The 24,071-nt window shown below is 36.3% G+C and overlaps 1 protein-coding gene across 3 annotated transcripts in view; it reads right to left on the bottom strand.

The window, feature by feature from the left end:
- The window catches only part of LOC150100653 (protein trapped in endoderm-1-like), a 36,858-nt gene extending 13,083 nt beyond the window's left edge, over positions 1 to 23,775 (bottom strand). The window contains exons 1-2 of one of the 3 annotated variants that reach the window (XM_090401112.1): positions 23,223 to 23,775; positions 4,990 to 5,455 (exon numbers count right to left, since the gene is read on the bottom strand). In XM_090401112.1, the coding sequence (XP_090257238.1) occupies positions 4,990 to 5,441 (452 nt within the window). In that variant the 5' untranslated portion in view covers positions 5,442 to 5,455; positions 23,223 to 23,775. Of the gene's footprint in view, positions 1 to 4,989; positions 5,456 to 18,895; positions 19,421 to 23,222 lie in introns of those variants that run through there. The other 2 variants (XM_090401113.1, XM_090401111.1) reach the window with 2 other exon arrangements.
- Positions 23,776 to 24,071: the final 296 nt, after the last annotated feature.

A 24,071-nucleotide genomic window follows, 5' to 3' on the forward strand; every position in this document is an offset into this window, starting at 1 on the left:
CGAAATGGGTCATCCCCCTCCCCCAATAATATCTCATAGAGTACTCTATTGATGTATTTATTTTAATCAGAAATAATACGAACCAAAACGTCTCCGAGCGGCCGGCTAGTAGTATCTCTTTAATTTCTGCGAATATGGAGACTGATAAATTGTTTGTAATATGAAAATTGCAAATAATTTATCTTTCTAGTGTTGTAATTCATTCCTACATTTAGCATTTCTGTGGCTAAAGATTTATAGGTTAGATCTGAGATGGTGACGTAAATATCATCGAACGAAACTAAGCAGGTTTGTAAAATTGTTTCTTACATGTTTATTGAGTGTTGCACCATTTAGTATTGGAAGTTTTAGGACTTTATGTAAAAGAAGTTTTTGACATGTATGAGTATCTTCAAACATAACCGCATTAATAGTAACAAGAACGTTTCTTAAAATGGAGCAGAATATTCCTGGAATGTGTTTAAGAAGATAACAGAGAGAGAAAGAAGACTTTCATTTTGATGTTATTACAGAATATACTTTACAACGTCAGCCAGTCGAGTGGATAGAGTGCTGATTGAAGCAATTAAGGTTAATGAGGTCAATGCATTGTGCCTGTTCCTTGCGCGTTTTGTGGATAGGTTGCTGTTTTGCGGAAGGATGGAAAATCGGGAAGAGTGTAGCGGAGACGTTCTGTAGCTCGGATGTTTATGAATGTCTTCAAGTGGTATTAGACCACTGCATCGCTTATTGGAGGCCTAAAAATGGCTTGAAAAAAAAGAAAAGAAAAGAAATCCATGTTTAGTCTCTAGAACGGTATTTCCGGATTATATAACTTATTCCACCGTCATTACTGATTTCTTAGAGGTTAACCTATCGTGGATAAGGTTGATAAAATAAAGAAAAGAAAAAACATAATAATAATAATAATAATAATAATAAATATATTCGTGTGTGTGTGTGTGTGTGTGTGTGTGTGTGTGTGTGTGTGTGTGTGTGTGTGTGTGTGTGTGTGTGTGTGTGTGTGTGTGTGTGTGTGTGTGTGTGTGAGAACAATGCAGCACGGTCCTTCACTCAATGAATGCATAATAATCGAAGTCGGCAATTTTAAGTATTTTGTTTGTGTCTTGAATCAAGGTTCCTATGCAACATGATGCATAGGAACCTTAACCACAATCTAGAACCTTGACTTAACTATAATCTAGACAGTGACTGACTATTAATCATAAAAAAAGCACATTCATCTTAATTGTTTCGCGTACTCTGGTGCGCTATATAAATCATTCCTGCTATTAAATATGTGGCTAATAAGTGAAAAAATCGTTCCGTACAATGAATGTATCACTTCGTTCGAAGTTGAATTTTAAAAAGCTATTGGCAGGAGGAAGCCAATAGTACTTGCTAGGATTTTAGAATTTTCCATTCTTTGTTCTTAGTAAATATTAGAAAGATCGTGTAACAAATAAGTTGTTGCACTATTAATATTCCTCATGACGTCAAATTGTTTCTAACATTACGTAACTTGGTAACTTGTTTATGTATCACAACTATAAACTTCTTCGTGAATTTTAACAAATAGGAGCTTTGGACAATACGGTAGTAAAACTATATTTAGATATCTCAAACAGACACCGTTTTTACGGATTTTATTCACCACACACACACACACACACACACACACAAACTGCTTGGAAAGAAATCAACGGACACCATACTGTGAGGAACAAACAGCGAAGGCTCCCGCTTTAATAACATGTTGGACCTCTTTCGCTGTGATGATTGCAGCAATCCTATGAGGCATACTTTCCACAAGCGTACGATAACGATCAATGGGAATTTTGGACCATTCTTCTTGTAGGCATGCAACGAGCTCATGGGCTGTTTTGGGGTGGACGTCCCTTGGCCAAACCCGATGATCCAGTTTATTCCACAGATGTTCATTAGGGTTGGTATCAAGGCTCTGTGGAGGCCAGTCAAGAGAGGTGACGTTCATATCCACAAACCACGCAGTTACAGCCAGGGCCGTTTTAAGGTAATGGCGAATCCAGCGGCCGCCGGGCGCCCCTCTCTTTAGGAGACCCCATTCTCTTATTGTGAACTAAAATGAAATTACTAAAAAATGAATAAAAAAGAGCATGGCACAATCACGATTAAACCACCTAAGTTTAATGAGCATTGAACATGAGATTTTACAAAATATTAACTTTGATGACCATGATTACATGATTTTGCCGCATCAAAATGTAGAAAAGTCACTTTATAATGTTAGTTTTGCTATGCGGAAGCGTGTGGGTGGGAAGGAGTGAATTGTTGTGTTATTTTTGTTTTGAATATCGCCTTCACATCCACCAATGGAATTACTTGGGACGTCAAAATCGATGAGTATCTTATTATTATTATTATTACTGAACATTAGGAAATGTGATAGGGGGCCTCACATTTCTCTTCCCTCCGGTGGCCCAAGAAGGTGTTGATTTGGCTCTGGTTACAGCAGCAGCCTTATAACAAGGCGCACTGAAAGAGAGAGAATGGTCATTTCCTCAGAAACATCACAAAGAATGAAGCATTGTATTGTTCAGAATGTTCAGATACCTCTCGGAGTTCAATGTTCTCGGCACCACAAACAGAGGTCAAAGGCCAAACCAGGACCATACCATCACACCACCACCTCCGAATTTCATAGTTGAGGTTATACTGTGGCAAGAGACGTGCACGGGCATCCGCCACACCCACATCCGTCAATCTGCTCTGTAGCGGTTGTAGCGTGATTCTTCGCTCCATAATACAGCATTCCAAGTGCCCACTTCCCACTGCCACGCTTTTTGCACCACTGAAGACGACGTTGCATGATGGTTCCGGATGTGGGGCTTGCACATTGCGGTTCTACTATGGAAACCCATGCTCTGAGCCTGGGTTCTGAATATTTTTGTGCAGATTCGTGTTCCAGTCGATTCCCGCATTCAACGTGTCGGACGACGATTGGCGGTTTTTACATATTATCCTTCATAGTATCCTAGGTTACGTTCAGTGTTGTGGGTCGTTCACTGCGAATAGCACTTGCAGTTGACTCCCTGTGCTTCCATCTCAGCATGGTGTCACTGATTGTTATACTGGGATGGTCCAATTTGTCAACAACCGAACAGATAGGCCTGGAACTGTGTGTGTGTGTGTGTGTGTGTGTGTGTGTGTGTGTGTGTGTGTGTGTGTGTGTGTGTGTGTGTGTGTGTGTGTGTGTGTGTGTGTGTGTGTGTGTGTGTGTGTTGCGTTCATCAGTGTCCATTCATGGATCTAATTTCTCCAGTTATTGACCAGAAATTTCATTTTGCGGTGAAATGGAATAATCTAATATGACTTTAATTGACATGTACTGGATATATTCAGCATCATATAAAGTAGGCTCAATCTTTAAATTATCATATAAGTGCAATATGACAGTGCAATGGGAAGTCTAAACTTACCTCTCTGATATATTTAGGCCAATTAGTTAGTAACGATCCAAAGCTATTCACGCTAATAATGGATAGCTTGATTACGATAAATAGCCAACTAATGTTATACTAAGATTAACTGTTTGGGTAAATCATTACATCTTAAAACTTCCTTTTGTTCATTTGGGTTAAAGATAAACTGACAAAACATTTTTTTTTTTTTTTGAGCATGTTCGTGTCTGAGATAACAGTGTGTATTCGATAACTTTGCAGACCAAGTTATATTTCTATGACATATCAGAACAGTTCCATCTAAGCTTAGGACACTTTTTAGTTTTATTTATTTATTTTGCAACGAGAGAGAGAGAGGCATGGAACACTAAGAACAGCACATTTGCACAATCCTTTGATATTTAACCGCTTTCCTTTTCCCTGACGGTGAACTATAAGCAGTCTTTGTGAGATTGTTTCCCAAGAAGAAACAAAGACATCAGTGTTCAAGATGTTGGTAATGAGTTTCTCCAGCACACACACAAACACCTCCACAAAGAAAAGTAATAAACGAAACTACTGTGCACACATATTTCTTTTCCGGTAGTTCATTCTCAGTTCGCCTGGAATTAGCCAGTAAGTAAACTTGGTGTTAGGTCCTTCTTGACGCCCCTTATAGCAGATAAGCCGTGGACTTTATCCTACTTTTGATTTGTGTTTGTAAGGACACTATATTGCACGTATATATATACGATGTTTACTTGTGCGTAAGGTGTAAACAGTGTACTGGTTGTTTGTCTATCAGGGGAGGGATAGGAATCAGAGTAATATCTCACATCCAACTGTCTATGAAAAGAAAAATTCCTTTCTGAGATTATTTTTAAAAAATGTGTGTGTGTGTGGGTGGGTGGGTGGGTGTGGGGGGGGGGGGAGTCTCGACTCAAACTCAGAAAAGGAGGGCATACTACCGTCTATCACTCAGAATGCATAAAAAATAATGAATAAAAAAAAAGAACATGCTATCATTAGTTAAAAGTCTAACGTAAAGAAGCCTTCTTTACAAACGGAAAAATGATTCACGTTCCGTTCCAGCCTCTTTTTGTGTGGTTCTGATTACTGCATGTTTCCGTAAAATATCTCTAGTGCTGACAAAGCACTAGAGATATTTTACGGTTGCTTCATTCCGGTTGCTGCAGGGAAACATGTAACAGCTTTCCTGCTAACGCATCGTAGGATATTAAACGTGTCATCTAATTAATGTGCCATTCTTACTCGTCGGTATGACTAGTTTCCCATATTACGCAAATACTGACCCAACGTTTTCTTCTAAACACTCATTAAGCAATAAGGCTCCATTACTAAGAATGTAATTCTTATTCACGTTAATTATACTTCCAGTTAAAATACTTCAGTATTTCTTTCAGGCATTATTTAAATTCGTACTAGTTTCACTGATTAATTATAAAAAACTATAGTCTTTATAGTTTTAATTAATTAATTTATTATATTATTTTTATTAATTATAGTTTATATTAACGATTATAAAAACTTTCATTATATAATAAAAAAAGCTTTTGAATATATATCCTACCTGTTGATAGTGATTGCCGTCATCGACATGAGAGAGGCCGCTACATTGCCGTAGAAAAAGAACGGAAACAAGGTGCATAACGTATCGCCCAGGAGCCATGTTTGATGGATGTAACGCGATGCTGTCAACGGCAAATTCACCGCGCAGAACAACAGATCGGCAGTACATAAGCTGACGACAAAGGCTGTGGTGGCATTGCGTAGTTTGACACAACGGCTAAGAGCGAGGATGGTAATCAGGTTCCCCAGGATGCCGACAACAATAAAGATAATGCAACAGACTGCAGCGAACATCGTTGTACCTCTTGGATACATGATAACGGTCGTTTGAGGACTGTACGTACTATTTAGGGAACTTGAAAGGTCAGTTGTATTCATATTCACCTCTGATCCTTGCCAGGAATCGGGATTATTAACTGCCAGTGGTCCGTGATCTAAGAATTCCATTGTCATCTTCACTTCCAAACCTGCATAAATAACAAAAGAGTATTGGAATAATTCAATATCATTAATGTTGGCGAGTTGTTTTATAAATTGCAACGTGACTAGCATAATGAGTATCTAGAAGAAGGAAGACAGGAAGTGGGTTATCTCTCCCAAATCTGAGGTTACAGAGATATAAATTACGAAAAAAAAAATTTTTTTTTCTTCTGAAGGTCACACAATCATCATTGTACAAGCGATCCAGTAATACTGAAATTAAAATACTTTTTTTAAAAGATTTCGTAATTAATTTGGTATACTATATGACAACTACTTTCTCCATTCTCTTCCTTTCTCTCCAGAAATACTTTTGCTAATATTTCCTGTCGTAATTTAGCATTTTTGAATTTATTAGAAAGGAAGAAAATGCATTTATTAAGGAAGAAGATCCTAGGAACTATTCTCCTTAAATGTAACCACCACATAGAAGATTCAGCCTACTAACCATACGTGAAACCGCAGATAGGGACAGTTTTAGATTCTAAACAGGTATATAAACGATTCCTTCACACAGAGAAAAATAATTTTTCTGTGGAAATATTTTATTTGGGGTGAGTGTTATATGAGATAACTGCCGAATACATCTATTAAAAATAACTGTACATTATCTCTTGAACTAGCACTACAGTAATAATAACAGTGGCTTGAAATCGTGGGGGTGCTGCAACTTTCGAACTATACATACACACTGTAAGTACAGTGTATACGTATTTGGATAAAATATCAAAATTGTGGTAAAAATTTAAAAAAAATTAAACATGAAAAAATATTGTTTATTATCGATAAAATTATGCAGTTTGGTATAATTCAAAATTACTTTAAAATAAAATTACTTTAAAATAAAATAAAAGATTTACAATTTTTGGACATTACAATTAAATCCTTTAATTGTAATGTCCAAATATTTAAAGAGACGGAGTAAACACGATAAGCACTACGAACACTCTACTACTGGCGCAAACTGCATATAAACAACAGTGGAACTGCGCGACGGACAGTGCCGCATTACGCTAATAGCTCGCATCTCACTATGACGTGCATATGCTTGCGCGCGTAGAAATATGACACTGTGGAAAACACAGTGCTGCTAACGTCCTTCGCCCTCCTAAGTGCTACAAGATTTATTATTTTTTTATACAAAATAAGAGAATTGTATAGGATTGTTAATGATAAAATTGAATATTACAAGCAAATATAAATAAATTAATAAATATATTTATATATCGAGAAAAATCGGGGATGCTGCAGTTCCGTAGTGCCTTTGCACGAGCCACCCCCTGAATAATAGTATAATAATAAAACCAACTTTTCATTTTCCAATGCCTTATTCCGTCCTTCATCCTGTGTACAACTTCTATCCAAATTGCCAGCTGGTGAGAAAATATCGAAATGCAATGAATCTGTCTGAAGTCATTTCATCTGTTGCATCTCACTGTTGTGATCATCACAGCTAGACGACGCATCGATAGGAGGATATATTAAAATCACTGTGAGCTCTCATAATTGATGCAAATATCTATTATCCATGTTTCATGCTCGCTGTATTTTTTTCAATATCATTCTCTCTAAACCAACATAAAGAACGATAACCGTATTAAATACCGTAGAAGAAAGTGCAGCTACTATAAATAAACCATAAAATACATAAGGCAGCCGTTCATTCAGCAACACACATATCACCCACGTTGTAATCGATTTTTTTCCGTTTCATTAAACTAATCCTTTGTGGGCAGGAGAGGGAATGAAAATAGAGTCAACAGATTGTGAAAACTGAGTCTGCCACTGATTCACATCAAGCCCGTGCATTTAATGAATCAAATACATCCAAAGTTGCTGCGATGTAAATAGATGCGAAGATAGCAAAAAAAAAAAAAAAAAAAAAACGTGAAATAAGCAAGATGATTATGCACATAAAATGGATAGAATGAGGGCTAGACTTTCTTTCCATTAGGTGGTCTTTCAAAGTTCTCATTGACTCTTACTGCGGAGCCCCAACGTTTACCTGTAGTAAACCAGATAACATTTTTCTAGTCTCACGAAACGAACAATAAAAATAATCACCGCACAAATAATATTTGAACAAACCAGAATTACTTGTTAGAATGGCGCTACTAGTTCAAACTTGCACTACGGTACAAGCACGCGCTCTGCTACATCTCCTCATCTTACTATTGTCACTACAAGTAGCAATAATTCAAAACAAATAGCAAGCTCCGTTGACCAATTGCCTTCTTCAAGGTCATTCAATAGTTGCCGATTAAGGAGAGTAAAATTGGGTCTTCGGGATAAATTGATTGCTAATCTTTAGAGCAACTTGAAATATCTTTCAGATTCAATCAGAAATCAAACTGTGTTATTGGCAGAAATTATTTGTGCTTGGCATAAAGTCGTCCACTTGTCAAATTCAGTTTTAATGATGATTATGCAAAATTGGAGGAATCATTAAAGTCGGAGAAACTTTAAAGAATGGTGACTGTGGTAATTGTAAAATGAATTCTCGAAAAAGATGGTTAGAGCCTCCGTAACTCAGTTCGGTATAGATGAAACCCTTTGGTTGGAAAGACCTGGGTTCGATTCCCGTCAGTGACGTGAGGAACTATTATCTGGTCTCTTTCGACTAAAGGTGAGTTAGCCGGTCTCATACGGAGGTTGGTTTTTTTTTTACCCCGAAACTCGGATTTTTCGTCCCCCAGAACAGGCAAACCGGCCCCGTGAACACACACACACACGGATTACAATCATGAATGCGTCCCAGCCATATGCCGGTCCTGAGCCTGGATAAAATTCGGGGACTAGGGAAAGCAATGGTGAACTACCCTGTAAAAATTTCACCAGGAATACCTTGTGGGCAATGCGTACAAAGTCACCTTCGGTAGGAAACGACTGAAAGGGAAAACCAGGTAAAAAGATGGTTGCGATTGTTTTGAATTGCAACCCTCGACTGGTCGAAACTACTAAGGCTATCCTATCAGTCTAGCGTATTATGTCAGTTAATTTTGTGTTTCTTCTGTCTAGTTTGCCTGTTTTGTAGGCTGAAAAACTTGAGAACGGATAATAAACAAAAGACCTGCAATTCCCTTATGAGGTTGATTAACTCACCTTTAGATGAAAGGTTTTTATAAAGATCCTCCGAGTCTTAAGACGAGATTCGAACCCTAGCTCTTTCTAAGAAAAGGGCATCGTTATTACTAAATGAGCTATGGAAGTTCCCCTTCTAGAAACCATTTCCATTTTTCATATTGAAAAGTATTGAAATTTCCATGATAAGCCAAAGAATCAAACAGAAGTCAAGATTGGAAAGAAATTGTTGATCTCTTCTCAGTTGAGTGATTCATGTAATCAAAGGACGACAACAGTCCGGAAAGAAAATAACAATAAAAAACATGCAAAGTTATTCAGAGAACATAAAACTCGTCTCATGTAGTGTCAGGTTAATTCCGAAGTAAACGGAATAAAGAAAAATAGCTCTCTCTCTCTCTCTCTCTCTCTCTCTGATAATTATCGATTCAGCAGTCAGCGAGGCAAGAATTTTTCCAGTATTTCTGCACTTGTCGGGGTCAGTTATTTATAATTAATCATGGAATTAAGGGGATAGTATAGAATGTCTTTTAATTGTTTACGTTTTTTTAGAGGAAAGATTTTCCCTTCCGGAATTTAATCTCCAAGTGAGCTTCAAAAGCTTGCATGAAAAAAGCATCGAATGTCTTAGACTAGTTTTTTTTTTTTTTAATCATTATGTTGAAAAGTTTTTAGTCTCGCAGGATTGATTTTACATTCTCAAAGAATTTGCAGTCAAGGTATTCCTAACGTAACAGCACGTGTATCTACCGAGATTTTCTTCGGAGTATCTACCGAGATTTTGCTATGACATACCATCCCTAATTTAGGAGAGAATTTTGGATTCGAAATTGTCAAGACTATTTACAGGTTGGAACTTAAAACAATCAGAATTTATTCTCAGATATGTGTCAATACCAAACGTTCGACTCCTTCATTCAAGTTTTTTTTTCCTCAGTAACCCCCCCCCCCTCCTCTCTCTCCTAGACACAGAACTCTCTTCCATATTACATTGGCATTTTTAATAAGCAGAAACAACGTTGTGTGTGTCAAATGTTCTACTTGAAGTTAGTAGTATTAGAGACTGAGCAACCGCTCATTTTGGATTAATTAACTAGCATGAATCATCCACTTTAAAAGAGGTTTATTCAAAAAAACATCCAGATCGTATTTCGATGTCAACTTCTGTAAAGGCAGCTCAATTTAGGCATAGACCGCTACATGATTTTTTAGATGATGTCTGGAACGTGGAGAAATGCATTTGTATTAAATTTTGTTTTAAAACGAGTAAAATAGTTAACGAAACATATACTTTATGTTTCGATTATATTTTATCATTTATTATATGATAAAATATACTTTATCATACAAAGTATATTTTCAATTGTTTCTGAATTAAAAAAAAAAAAAAAAACTCAGCCGAAAGCGATACACGTTTTAAGGTCTGGGAAAGAAGAATTCACTTCGACAGGATCGATGATTAAAAACACACTATAGTTGAAGCAGTTGGAATTTTTGTAAGGACCTAGAACTCGATTTGATACCTGGTTTTAACAGCGTTTTCCATCCAAACCCTGCAGTATTTCTTAGCTGTAAACAGGACAACACATCTGATTTTTTCCCCTATCTCAAAACAATTTTTTGAAAGAGTACGTGCGCGCGTGCGAGTGCACACACACGCACACACACACACACACACACACACACACACACACACACACACACACACACACACACACACACACACACACACACACACACACTGGGGCCGTGATGTAATCAAGCCAGAATCTCTAAATGAATTGAAAGTACTGCGTTAAGTAGTTATTAATGATGACAACGGCGTCTTGTCAATTTTATTTCCAACTGTCTTCCTCTGTTTTGAAGTCGTGCTCGTTGGACGCTCTGAAATTAGATATATTTTTCTTTTGTTTCTCCTACGCTATTACAATTTGTCTCACTTCATTTTGTCTGTCATTGTGGATAAAAAAAATAGGGGGAAAAAAAAGAGGCTAGAAGTTAAGGAATGCTCACAATTATCTCAGGAAACAACTCAACCAAGCTGGAAATGACAGCCACTAGAGGGACGAGCGTCCCATATTAATGATACAAGTCATTAAAGCAAAAAAAAAAAAGAAGTTTTAAACTGGCATTTGCACTTTTTTTTTTTTTAATTTTTAGCGTGATATTTATTCTCCCAACCGAAAAAAAAAAAAAAATCAAACAAACTTGTAAGTGCTGCTAAGTTGAACAAAAATTGAAAAAGTTACGTGAATGATCTGGTTAGAGCAATGCCTAAAATTTCAAGGACACTTTTTCGTGAAGGGCAAAGAGAAGACATTTTGGAAATTCCTGAGTAACTTGTAAATAATTAGGTTTAATGTACTATCGCACACACACACACACACACACCCTTCAGCTTTTTTTGTATATTCTTTCACGAACTTCTAGCATAAACTAGCATACGTTAATGAGTTCATTGTGCTGATGCTGACGCGTAACAAAATTAATTTGCGACAAAATTAATTTGCAATGTTTTTCAAAAAAAAAAAAATCTATCCTGCTTTTCAAGAGCATTTACGCTCTTAAAAACATTCGTTCGGCTTATAGCATGTATCAAAGCATTATTACAATAACAGATCGAGGTGCTGATCCAGCTCACTGTCACTTGTCACCTTCATAAATACCATTACATATCATGATCTATATATATATATATATATATATATATTTCCCTCCGCCTACGCAATAAAATATTACATATTTCAATATTAGATATTGAAATATGTAATATTTTATTGAGATAGGAGATAGAAGGTTTTTTTTCCTCCCGGAAACTCGGGTTTTTCGTCCCTCAGACGAAAAATTCAATCAATTCCAAGAGAGATCGAGGATCGGGGGGAACCCCACAAGAATAAATAAAATAAAATATTATTTCAAATACGAAATGGACAAGACAGGTTTCAAAGTATAAGATGAAGAGTAAGATAGGTATGGATGCAAGTGCAAGTTACAAAGGGATATGCAATCATACAAGCTTATGATTTATCTACCTCAAAAATACCCGTAGGGTTTGGGTAAAAAATTAAAAATATTAAGATTATTTCTGGATTAACGTTATATGCACACACATTAAAAATAAAAATAAAATAAATAAAATTTCTGTTTTTTTTTCCTTCTTTCTTTCAAGGCAGCAAAGCATAACCGGGAATAAATCATTTTAAAGTGCAGTGCAATCGCTTTTTTCAAAGATTTTTTTTTTTTCCAAATTATTAATTTTTTTTCCATTTTATTACTTTTACATAGTCCGAAAATCCTACTCCAGAGATCCAACATGGGACTTTTTTCAAGCCACTTCAGGCTTCCAGTAAGCAAGACGGTGATTTCACACCAGTCGATGAAATTCAGTTTCCATTCTAAGGACAATGTGCAAGACTAGATCCAACCTTATGTTTCTTATACAAAAGTTTGAAATCCTCGTAAGGTTGAAAAGCTTCGTCTGCTGTTACTACAGAGATGGGGAACTACCAGGAATAATACCAGCTGTGCTTATACAAAGATTAGAAAATGTTTTTGTCAGTAGCTCTAGCTCTTCAATTGTGGTAGTTGGCCAAATTATTTGATCTTGCTATTTTCTATTTAGTTTTACCTCTGTGAAGGTTGCTTAGTGAGATATTAAAAATAAGCACCAAGAGAATGGTTTACATTATATTGTTTTTAATTCCTGAAATGGGCATTTCCGCTACAACTAGCATATTCCATCATCTACACTGGAAATTATTCTTAATTCTTTTAATTTTTTACTTAATAAAATTGCATCGCTCTGAAGCATTCTAATCTCTTCTTTTAAATACGTCTATTGAAATGTCTTAGAATTCTTTATTATCATGAGCATTCCACATAGCAGTATATCGCTACGCCTAGCTATTATTATTCTTATTATTGTACGGGTGTTTCCATGGTGTGGAAAGACTCATCGCAGGAGACCCTATATTGATACACAACCTATCATACCTCAGGCAACCCATTCCACCCATTCACCACCTTCCATGTAAAACATCTAGTTCTTGCTAGCCACATTCTTACACAATTTCCACAGATGACCCCCCCCCTGTTCTCTCCCACGTATTGAAGAAAGTCTTCAGGGTCAACCTTGTAAAAAAAAATCCATCCTTTTAATAACTTATATGTGTAAAAACATGTCTCCTCTTTGCCACCTATCAGCTAATTTTGAAGCCCACAGACCTTTCAATTTGTTTTCATATGAGCATTCCATAAAACTGCCACAATCTTCGTCAGTCGCCTCTGGATCCTATCCACCACTTCATCCCCACGGAATCCCAAATTATATCCAAGTTATCTCTACAGCACAAGTGGATGTCTCCTCTAGACAAGCAATTTTCAGTCTTCCAAGAACTATTGATGACACTTTGTCTCTAAATATTATTTTTCTATAGAACACTATTCTTTTTACGGCGTAACGATGAATGCAATTGGGCTCGGCACTGGAGAGTATATACTGTACTGTATATTTAGGGGAAAGCGCTGTTTTTACTGATATCTAAAAATCACATTGGGATACGTTTTTTAATTAAGAAATTTTGATTCTATTCTATAACTAACTAAATTGATCATGAAAATATTTTGAAAAGATATAATAAAAAAACGACAAAAATTTGAATTTTCTTAAAATCTTTGCCCCCCCCCCCCCCAGAAGGCTGTTTTGCAAAAATATTTTTAATGAAATTCTAGACCACACTTTCTTTAATTTTCTCAGACTGCTGAACTCTAAATAAAAGTATTTCTTTTTTGAGGAACCCCTATGAAATATTTCATAAAAAAATTTGCAGGAAATGGTTTAATTATCGGGAATGAATTATGATAAATGAACAAAAAAATCCTACAAAAAATCTTACAAAATATTTTAAGCAAGAAAACATCTCATATATAATATTACAAATATTAATACTAATAAAGTAACGTGATTGTTCTGGAAATAAGTCAGTATAATAAAAATTAGTATTTCCCCCATTCACTGAAGCTATTTTTCAGAAACAACATCCAGTACAAGTTCTAAATGCCAGTATGCTCTGGGCAATCCCTACAAGTTTTCGCAGAACCCGAAGATCCCGCAGAACACAGTTTAAGAAACGCTGCTCTAGACCAATACCTAAAAAAAGAATGATGAGTTATTGTTATCATGGCTGAAGGAACTAAGGCTACGCGATCAGCGTATATGTCTGCTAATTGTGTGTGTTCTTCTGCCTGGTTTGCCTGCTTTATACAGACTAAGATTTTTTTCCCTTCTTTTCTTTTCCTCACCGCACAAGTTTCCGTAATTCCACAACGCAGCAGTCCACATAACTTGAAGCTCTCTGTTCAGGCTATGTGGACTACTGCGCTCTACGACTTACACGTTTTGAAATGAAACAAAACGTTGCCCTCACAAGCAAAGCACTGAGAAAAAGCGTGATAATGGCAATACTAACACAATTTAAAAAAATATATATCTTATTATAATTAGATGCTCTTATTTATTTTACCTTTGTATAAAATATAGTTTAATTATATAATTAAATATTTTTGTATTCTGTATAATACAAAAATTTTAAATATTCCCTGCACATTTCCCCTTTCACATTTTTAAATTTTAAATATTCCTGCGCATTTTTTAAACAGCCTCTGTAGCTCTTTAGTCAGTTTCAACCATCCTATCAGCGCATTCATTAGGTTTCAAAGAAGCCTATGAGACTATTGGGCCTCATAGCCTCACAGATTTGAAGATTGTTTAAGAGAAAATTGGCATTTTGTGTTGTCCAGCCGCAATTAAAATTAAGGCTGGTTTTGTGGGAAGAAAAATCCTATCATCTTCATAGGAGGGTAGCTAACTCACTCTCAGCTGAAGAAGAAGAAGAAAAATTTTTATACACGCTCTTTGGGGTCTCAGAAGGGCTCCGAACCCATGTCGTTCCAAACAAAGAACATTGATTACCGACTGAGCTATGAAAGCTCAGATGAGCGGATACTTAGAACAGATTTAATGCACAGACAAATATTTAAATATTCTTAAATCATAATCTTACTTTTATGTATATCAATATTCTCTTTTGTGTTTTGCTATTACTTATAATATAATAATAATAATAATGATAATAATAATAATAATAAATAAAATGCATTCGATATTGTAAAAGAAAATAATCATCAAGCGAATAAAGCGCTCAACGCTTGAATGAATGTGGTGCCATTTCACCAAGCACAAGAGACAACGTGCGGTAGAAGTTGCATTGCAAAAGCCTTCGTATTTCCTCCTGCCCTCATTAATATTCGGGCTCAGTTGGGGAACAGCCAGCTGTCTCCGTAAAATCCTGCAAAAGTGATTAGTCCCTAGGCATGTCTTCTTTTATTTTAATAGCAAAATTGAACACCAATTGCAGTGAATTTTACTCTAGCGGGGTTCAAGGTCTTGGTAATAATAATCATACTAATGTCTGTTTTTCTATACATTGCAGATAAGCTGATGCCAGTGTAGTCTTTAAAGGAGGAACAGATTTCCCCGAACCCTATATTATATCCAACAATTTATGAACTATTGACATGGAAAAGGTCATTGAGCTAGTGGCGTCAAAAAAAAAAAAAAAAAACTTACCTTCCCGCAATGTCTACAAGAGTGCTTTTGAGTTTCATTATAAGTGACTTTGACATCGAAAAATGACTAGAAGAATGTCTTAACTGTTAACTAAAGCATTAAGGTGCTCTTCCTTCTAAGAAGCTGGCCGCCACCTAATTGTGTAATTGTGTGTATGAGTCAGGACTCTTGCTTTTCTTTATTATGCGCCCTAAACGCTAATTCTACCCAATAAATAATTAGTTTTTATATTATTTAAGAGACAACTAATTTGTTTCGGTTGTCATTTGTAATATTTATCTCTTGTAGCAGCTTTATTATTCGAAGCTAAAAACATGCATTTTTTAACTTTAGATTATTTTTGCATCCCCTTGATACAGTTTCATTTGATACTTTAGAAATGGTGTCGGCTCCTTTGATATAAGTAGTTATAAGTGAACTTGCCAAAGGCTGGATCCAGATACAGAATTGGTATATATGTAAACAATTGAGGTAGCTCGAAATGATGATCCTTAGGTATCTGGTGTTCCACATGAAACACTACAGAATTATCTCCACTTAATCTGAATAGAGAGAGAGAGAGAGAGAGAGAGTGAGAGAGATTATTTTCAATTAAACACGGATTTAGGGTTTATGTGTTGGTTATATCCGTTATTTTGAAGATTGAATGGATTATCACAACACTATACGTAAAATAAGTAGTTTATTACTAATATTTCCCTTCTCGGTATTGAGACATTCTCAAGGTTAGTGTCCTCCCCTTTCCCATAAATGCAATCGGTTGTTGTTGTTGTAAGAGGATGAATTTCCCACATCGTTAGTTTTCTTGTAAAATCAAAGACTAATTTTCCGCTAGAAACAACGAAAAAAAAAAAAAACTCTGGATGCAATCAGTGTATTAGGTTGAGTAGTTCACATCATAACTCACCTCTTTATTGTACGCTTTGTGAACGCAGGGTTGGAACAGCCACATTTTGTGATTGCTCTAACCTTGAGAAGTTTCACAGGTGATAACCTATTCAACCATTAAAGCAAAATGATTCCTTCTAATTCTTCCAAAACGATAATACCTAGAAAATATATGAAAGGAATTTCGAAACGGAATCGGTTAGCAGAACTGAGTTCTCTTGCAGTCTGCCGTCATCAGAAAGTCTGCAATTCAGAAAAATGGCGCATAGTTACGAATTTGCCAAGGGCTCCAGTGACCTAACTACGCTACTAATTGTTGTTGTTATTTAGATTAGGATTTTCCTTAATATTTGCTTAATATTAATGTTAGAAGCAAATACAAATGCATACCCATTATCAAAAAAAGAGTCCGTGTGTTTCATACCAAAAATCAATTGTTTAAAAGATCCTCAGTAGCTCAGTCTGTATTGATGATATCTTTCGAGTGGGAAGCTTTTGGGTTCGAATGTAGTCTAGGACTAAATTAACCTTTAATGGGCTTTTCAACTGTAGGCGAGTTAGCCGGGTCTCATGCACAGTTTTTTTTTTCCCCAAAACAGACAAGTTGGCCAATAGAACACGCGCAAGTAACTGGCAGTGTACTCGCGTGACATCCTTTTGCTCTGGCTGTAATTCTTAACGATCATCCTATTTACTTTAGAAAGAAAAAAAAAAGTTTGGATAGAGCGACCATTACGCATGGCCTAGGAACTTTCTTACCTTCGAGCGTGTGTCATCTGTGTGCACTATAATTAAAAGCCTCAGACGCGAGTGGGAACCGTATGATGTCGTGTTGGCAAAATGCGGTCGCCATATCGGAACTGCTTCTTAATTATAGTGGTAATCACCTACAGTGAATGATGAAAATGAATCTAACCAACGTTGATTGCAGTTTTTAGAAACAAATACAAACTATCTTTCAGCAATCTAAAAACGGCTTTCATCCCCTTAATTGGCAATTAAACTCGGACTTTTTCTAGCAAATTAATGGTTTTCATGATCTTAACGTGCAAAAACACTTGGTTGCTGGTGTTATAGGGAAGAAAAACTATCGATTTACGAAAGATGGATTCAATAAATGAAGATCACGTGTATGTTCTGTAATTTTCGATTGCTCGTTTAGACGTCTGTCATTTTTTTTTTTTTTTTTGCTAAATTTAACTACGTATATTCTGACAAAATGGATAAAAAGCACATATATACTAATCGCTTTCGATTGCTATCGTTTATACTAACAAAGGCATATGTAGCAATAGTATACACAGAAGTTCCTTAAAGCAAGATGGAGGAGGCTTATGAAGATCCTATTTTTAAGGTCTGGCATTTGAAATATTTATTTTTTGTACTGTTCTTATGCCGCTGATAGCAGAAAAATTTGATACCGCGAAGAAATCTGTCAGAATGATATTGAGTACATAGGCATACGGTCCATCATTTTGGTAAACAGAAGTATACATTCTTTTTTTTTTTTTTTTTTTTTTTTTTAAGATGGGTCGATGACACTGAGATAAATATGATGATTGTCAAGATCACTTTTTGTGTTGGTCTAGAAACATATATGTACCACAAATTAAATTAATTAATATTCCAGTTTTCATTACCAAAATGTGATTTCAACGACAATCTCTCCGCATCTCTAGGATGTACCGGTAACCACTTGTTCATCACAAGCCCGACTGTATCTAACTATCCGCTTTGTCTCTTCAATGGATGTTGGAAAATACTGTGGTATGCATTTTTTTTTTTTATTAAATTTATCAAAAGTTGATCAGTTTACGCAGGAATTATATAAGTTTTTCCAATGCGTCAAAGAAATAATCCTAAGACGTAGATGTTTTCTTAAAAGTTCTTTTTATTTTGTATCAACCTAACTTGCAAAGGAATGAAAACTTTGCAAAGACCATACCATCTGAAATATGTGGTAGACAAAGTTTTGACAGATATTTATTCAAATAGGTAAATAACTTAAGAATTGCAATAGTTATTTTTTATAAGGACAGAGCAGGGATAGCCCCCGTTTTGTCCCAAAACATTTAACACGGTTATATTTTTGTTTCTAAGCAAACTAAACATATCACTAGTAAATATCCCTTACATCGCTCTCTAAATAAATGTGTACCAAGAAAGTAATATTAGAAACATAATTAGTAAATAAGGTGGCATATTTTTCTTTATCATTAAAAAACAAATAAAATTGAACAACCAAAAAATACTGCATCCTCTGCTGTGACGAAAACTATCAAAAGCATTTCCTTAGGAATTGGCGTATAACATCAGTGTCCTAAAACCCATTAAATGAAAAATTTGGTAGCAAACGCGTAGATTTAACCATCGCCCACTGATTGTTACAGTCTCTCTTCCTGCTATGAATTTTCTAGCCAAGCATCTCATTTAGGTAGTTATGCATTTGGTTAGGAAATACTATTCTGACAAATTTTTAAATATTCAAGAGCTTGACAATTGGTTACCGAGCTTGCGATGAAAGGAGCAGAGATTGCAGTTTACATCATAATAAATTAGACCAACTTAAAATGAAATGAGTATTAAGAACCTCATGAACTTAAATGGAGTCTATTCTAGTTTACGCACAAAGTTTTTCAGATTTAATTTCCGTTAAGTGTCGTCTCTTCTATAAATAGTACCAGCAAAAGCCATTCAGAACTTTCTAAATGTGGAAAGGACATTCTTTTCAAAAGATATTCTTACGAATTTGGCTTTCTTTTCTAAATGTCCGTTCATCTCGCCCCCCCCCTCCCCCCGCTTTCTTAAATCTGCTATTCTTACTACTTACCCTCACTTTCGTTTACTTTTTACCTTCAAAACTCCAAACGTCGTCAACCTGATGAAAAGTTCATTGATGTCTTCACCGTCCGGATAAGTCACAAGGTCCGCCTTCCTACTCCCCGGTAAAGCACTCTTGAAACAAGTGTTTGTGCGTGTGTGCGTGTGTGTGCGCGCGCACAAGCGAGCAGCTCGAGTGACTGCCGAACTCGTTTAAAAATGAACTGGTAAGTACGCATTCAAGACGTCCGCCTCGCGCACGGACCACGACTTATGAAACGCCACTCTCCCAGTTCCGAAAACTGAAGGCGGGGCAATGTTAAGTTAGCCTGTGGCCGATGACCTTGTAGCTGACTCTTGCGTCGTCTGGAAACCTTCACGCCACACGGAGGGGCTGCCGAGATTCCCACGCTAGCACCGTAACTCAAGCCGAGGCCCGATTTGATTTGTCTCCTGTCGCCAGTTTTGATTGGCAATTACGGGATATTATACCACATCCCGTTCGACGCCTTGGCGGTGCACGCGTGTCTTAGGAACTCGGACCTTCCTTCTGCTACCACAGATACTCAAATTACTCATCATGTGGCACGACAAGCCCGTTTTATCAAAAGCATGATAAATCGTAGGACGGAAGAAAACGGTAGGGAGAAGTGGTTGATTGTTAAAGAACGGGATCCATGCGTAGCAGCTGTAAGACGCGAAACGTTACGTGGCTGTGACAAGTCATAGCCCGACAAGGCGATTAGCTGACTAATACACTTCGCATACAAAGGGGCGATTCAATGCGGGTTAGGCCATCTCGAGTTAACAACTCGTAATGCAGCGTCAATGGAGAGCGCTATTTATAGAGTGACAGCAACAACCGGACTAACCAAACTGAAATGAAGAACAGCTTTGGCTGTGGTACGTTGAGATGAGCCCAGATCATCATGAAACGTTTCAAAATTAACTTGGTTATATAACGAAGAAATATTTAGATACATCGCTTGTTACCATAGCCCTTAGAAATCTAAAAATAAACCTCTTGGCCCAGTTGAAAAACCGTTAATAGTAAACACCATAGGTAACAACCATCCAACAATCAATAGACAGTTCGTGATAGTTAACTCGATGGTCAACGAGTGATATCGTAAATAAAATTTTTATTCTTTTTTTTTTTTTTTTTAAATCCTTCTGGATTCACAGAGTTTTCGCTATTATAATGTTACAATGCATAACGCCGTGCCTGTACATGCAACATTTCCGCATCGAACTAATATTTAGAATCAAAAAGGGAAAAGAAATTATAGTCCAGTAACCTCATCATGCCATCTTCTTTCTTTATTGCAAAATGTACAGATAAATAATGTATTACTTTTCCGTAAGCATAGAGCATAGTAGTTGGGTATTCGTCAGAGATTTTAGGATTTTTTTAAACCAGATTTATCATCCATAAAATTCCCTTTTTATGACTCCCTATCGAAGATACTTCAATCCCTTTCTGATAAACTTTTAATGAACTTTCTTATTTGCTTTTTTTTTTTTTTTCTCAGAAGTGTAGGTCGTTAATCTCACGGGTTCATCTTTGGCCTTAACTTGGAATTATCGAGAAGGCATAAATGAAGGCACAAACGAGAAGAAGCAAGTCACTGGCATCGTCCGCTTGTGGAGTAGACTACTTTTTGTACACCGACAGAGAAATAACTCATTACTTTTTATGACTTGCTCGTAGGTCGAAAAAGCAGACTGTGTGTTAAGTAAACATCTGATTCTCTGGTTTCTCATATGCTCAAATGGGGTGCATTTTCCTCCCTTCTCTCTCTCTCTCTCTTTCTCGTTTAAATCAAATATTCAACAGGTAGAGAGCAAAATTTTAAAACTCTTTTCTCTCGAGTCTAGACGGAAGTAAAAAATAAATAAATTTGTTCAGGATTATTAGGGATCGTCCCAAAGAAATATTTTCAGTTTGCTTTCAGATTTTCGACTTCTAAGTTCCGTTTTGGAACGTATTTAACTTTGAATAGAATGGAAGACACTTTAAAGACTCGATTATTCACTCCCCCCCCCCCCTTTTTTTTATTTGTTTCTTGCTCACTTTCCTCATCATATAGGACCCTTGTTAATCGGAGATGGAATGATATCACAAATTCAGCAAACAAAGTTTGCACGTGAAGTCATTCGACTGGGCTACTTGTATATAGAAGCTAATCACATTAATTGCCGTAGTATCCCTTAATGCAATGCACATATCCTTACGAACATGTCTAATGTACATGTATAATGGATACTAAGACAATTGATGTGAAGCCATTAGCTTCTATATACAAGTAGCCTAGTCGTGAAGTGACTTCACGCGCAAACTTTGTTTGCTTACATTTGGATAAAGAATGAAACGGAGAATATAATTTCTTGGAATCTTTAATTTATAGTATAACCAAGTGGAAAAACTTTCAACATCTATCTCTAATCCAGAGTATTTTAGTAATACGGTGTGACATCTTTCGATTACTTGTATATGGAAATATGACTTCTTCATTACTTCAACCTTAGTAACATTAGTAACACAGAACATGGATTGAAGAATCCAATACCCTTGGAGGGTAATGGATGGCAATGCTGTAGCTAATGAAGTTCTAACTGAGGCTCGGCTATTGCTATTACCCTCCTGCCATGATCAGAGCTTTAATAGCTTAATAACACCTTATCCCTACACTGTCCTCTACAGATAACGGGGAAGATGAAAAGCATTATTGCTTCGCCCCTTTAAGCCAGTCCTTATAAGGACTTAGTAACACAGAAGGCAGGTGAGATGCGGTGATTAATACCCTTGGAGGGTAATGGATGGCAACGCTATAGATAATGAAGTTCTAACTGAGGCTTGGCTATTGCTGTTACTCTCCTGCCATGATCAGAGCTTTATTTATATAGCTCAATAACACCTTATCCCTACGCTGTCCTCTACAGATAACGGGGAAGATGAAAAGCATTCTTGCTTCTCCCCTTTAAGCCAGTCCTTATAAGGACTTAGTATCACAATATTGGTTCTGGCTCCCACTGATGATTCCTCAATAAAGGTCGAAAACGGTATGGTAATGGCCTTTCATAATGCAAAGCATTATGCATGTCCGTAAGGATATGTGCATTGTATTATGGGATACTAAGGCAAGTGATGCGAAGTGATTAGCTTCTCTATATGATTATTAAATATTAATGATGCCAAAAATATAACTTCTTGGCATCTTTAATTTTTAGGGATAAATGATGATATCTCACAAAATGCCTGCAATCTGATATTTTCGTGAGGATTCTATGCATGAGCGCAGTTAGACTTCTGCTGAAAATGTTTTCCTCGGAGAGATATACTTCACTATTTTCCATTTTCTGTTGGTTTAGAAGTCGTGTGACAAGCGTGGAACAGAATAAAGAAGTAATATTTAAAATGCCTTCATGTACGATGCAGATTAGTTCGCACATAATCGAGCACTAGTGCTGAGCTTTGAACGATGCCCTCGAAGAATGAAGTGACTCCATAGCGCAGTCGCGAGAACTTCGATCTAATTTATCCTTTGACTGTAAAGACTCAGGTTCGAATATCTTCCATCAGAGGTTTCGAATGTCTGAATGCTACGGCGTTGGTCTACGCATAAAGCGTAAAACATGAAGGAAGAACAAAACCGTCGTATCTAATGCGATGATTCATCATATGAATAAGTAAATAAATAATGCTGCTGCTGCCGTTCTGATTTTTGTAATTATGCTCAGTATCAGTGACAATGTAGCACGCTGGACGACAGTTGTTGGCCTGGCACTAAAATGAATGAAACACAACTTCTGTTTCTGAAATAAACTTAGTTTCCAAGGGAGAAGCAATCAGCCACACCATGAGTAAACGATCAATGTCTGTAATGTGGGAAGTGATCACGCAGGGTTTCTAATTCTGACAAATTCAGATTTTGACTTTTTTTCCCCCTGAAGAACACGATTTTTCTTGCAGTTTTGTAATGACTGATAACTAAACACTTTCACCTTTGGAAGAAATACTCGGCTCATTGGTTAATCGTATAATAAGCAAAACATGATAATCATGACATCGGTGCTAAACCAATGAATAATGAAAAATTGGTATTTGAATAATAATTCAGTTATTTCGAAGAAACTGCTTATTATATGTTGCTGGAAATTTATTAAAAAGAAAGTAATCTATTCAGTAAGATTATTCTGTTTTCGAACATTAATACTGAACTAGGCGAAGACGTTAACATTTTTTAAAAAAAGTTTAACAATTAAAATAAACTTTATTAGTATAAAAATTAAAATGAGCAGGTTATACAGATAATAAAATTGATTGGATAACTTACCGTAGCTGTAATGTGAATTATGTTCACAAGCGAGCCAAAAATAATTCTCTTATTTTTGAGAATTTGGTACAGTAGGTAGAAAGAATTCGCCACCGCCAGAAATAGTCCACTCTAATGTCTCCCCTAAACCCACCAGTCAAAACTGTCGTTGAAAATGATGCAAAATCCTTCTACTGCAGATTTTGCTATCCATAGTGACCGCTTCGAGATTTCCAACTGCTGGCGATTTAAAAGATGTACTGCCACTAGTTAACACTAATCACAAGTCAACACTTGTGATTATTAGCTTCTTTCTTTCATTCCCAGTTTCCGCATTTTAGAAGTGATGTCACAAATGCTAACTTCGCAACTGAACGCTTCAGCAGTTTCTGATGTTTTCTTCTAACCTTTCTGTCAATCCCACTTTCATGCGATGCACCGACTAAATGGAGCGAAAACCTCTAGTCTTTAAGATCCTTTCTTTTATTATTCATTCATTATGTGAAAGTGTGTTCAATAGTTTTCGGAACGAGGCCACTTGAAGTTATAAATAGCCATACTTAGTCTTAAATTTCCTCCCTGTTTTGCATTTCCCCCATCACTTTCTCCCCTCTGAAGGAAATTATTATCATTATTGCTGTACTTCTGTCATTCATGCTGTCTGCCTCCTTCTCTTTGATAATTACAGTCGTCAAGTATTCATTAACTATCATTACGAACCAGGGTCATTTTTTCCCTCCCATTATTCAACCTTTATTTGAAAAGGTTATTCGGAGATACCATTGTTTTCCGACTGGAAAATTATGAGAAGCCAGTTAAGATTTTGAAATCTCTTGTAGAAAGAAATAAAGCCGAAAAACCTGTTCAAAT

The sequence above is a fragment of the Typopeltis vanoorti genome, chromosome 12, assembly GCF_054136105.1.
Source record: "Typopeltis vanoorti isolate ZY-2024b chromosome 12, IOZ_Tvanoo_1.0, whole genome shotgun sequence".
NCBI lineage: Eukaryota > Metazoa > Arthropoda > Arachnida > Uropygi > Thelyphonidae > Typopeltis > Typopeltis vanoorti.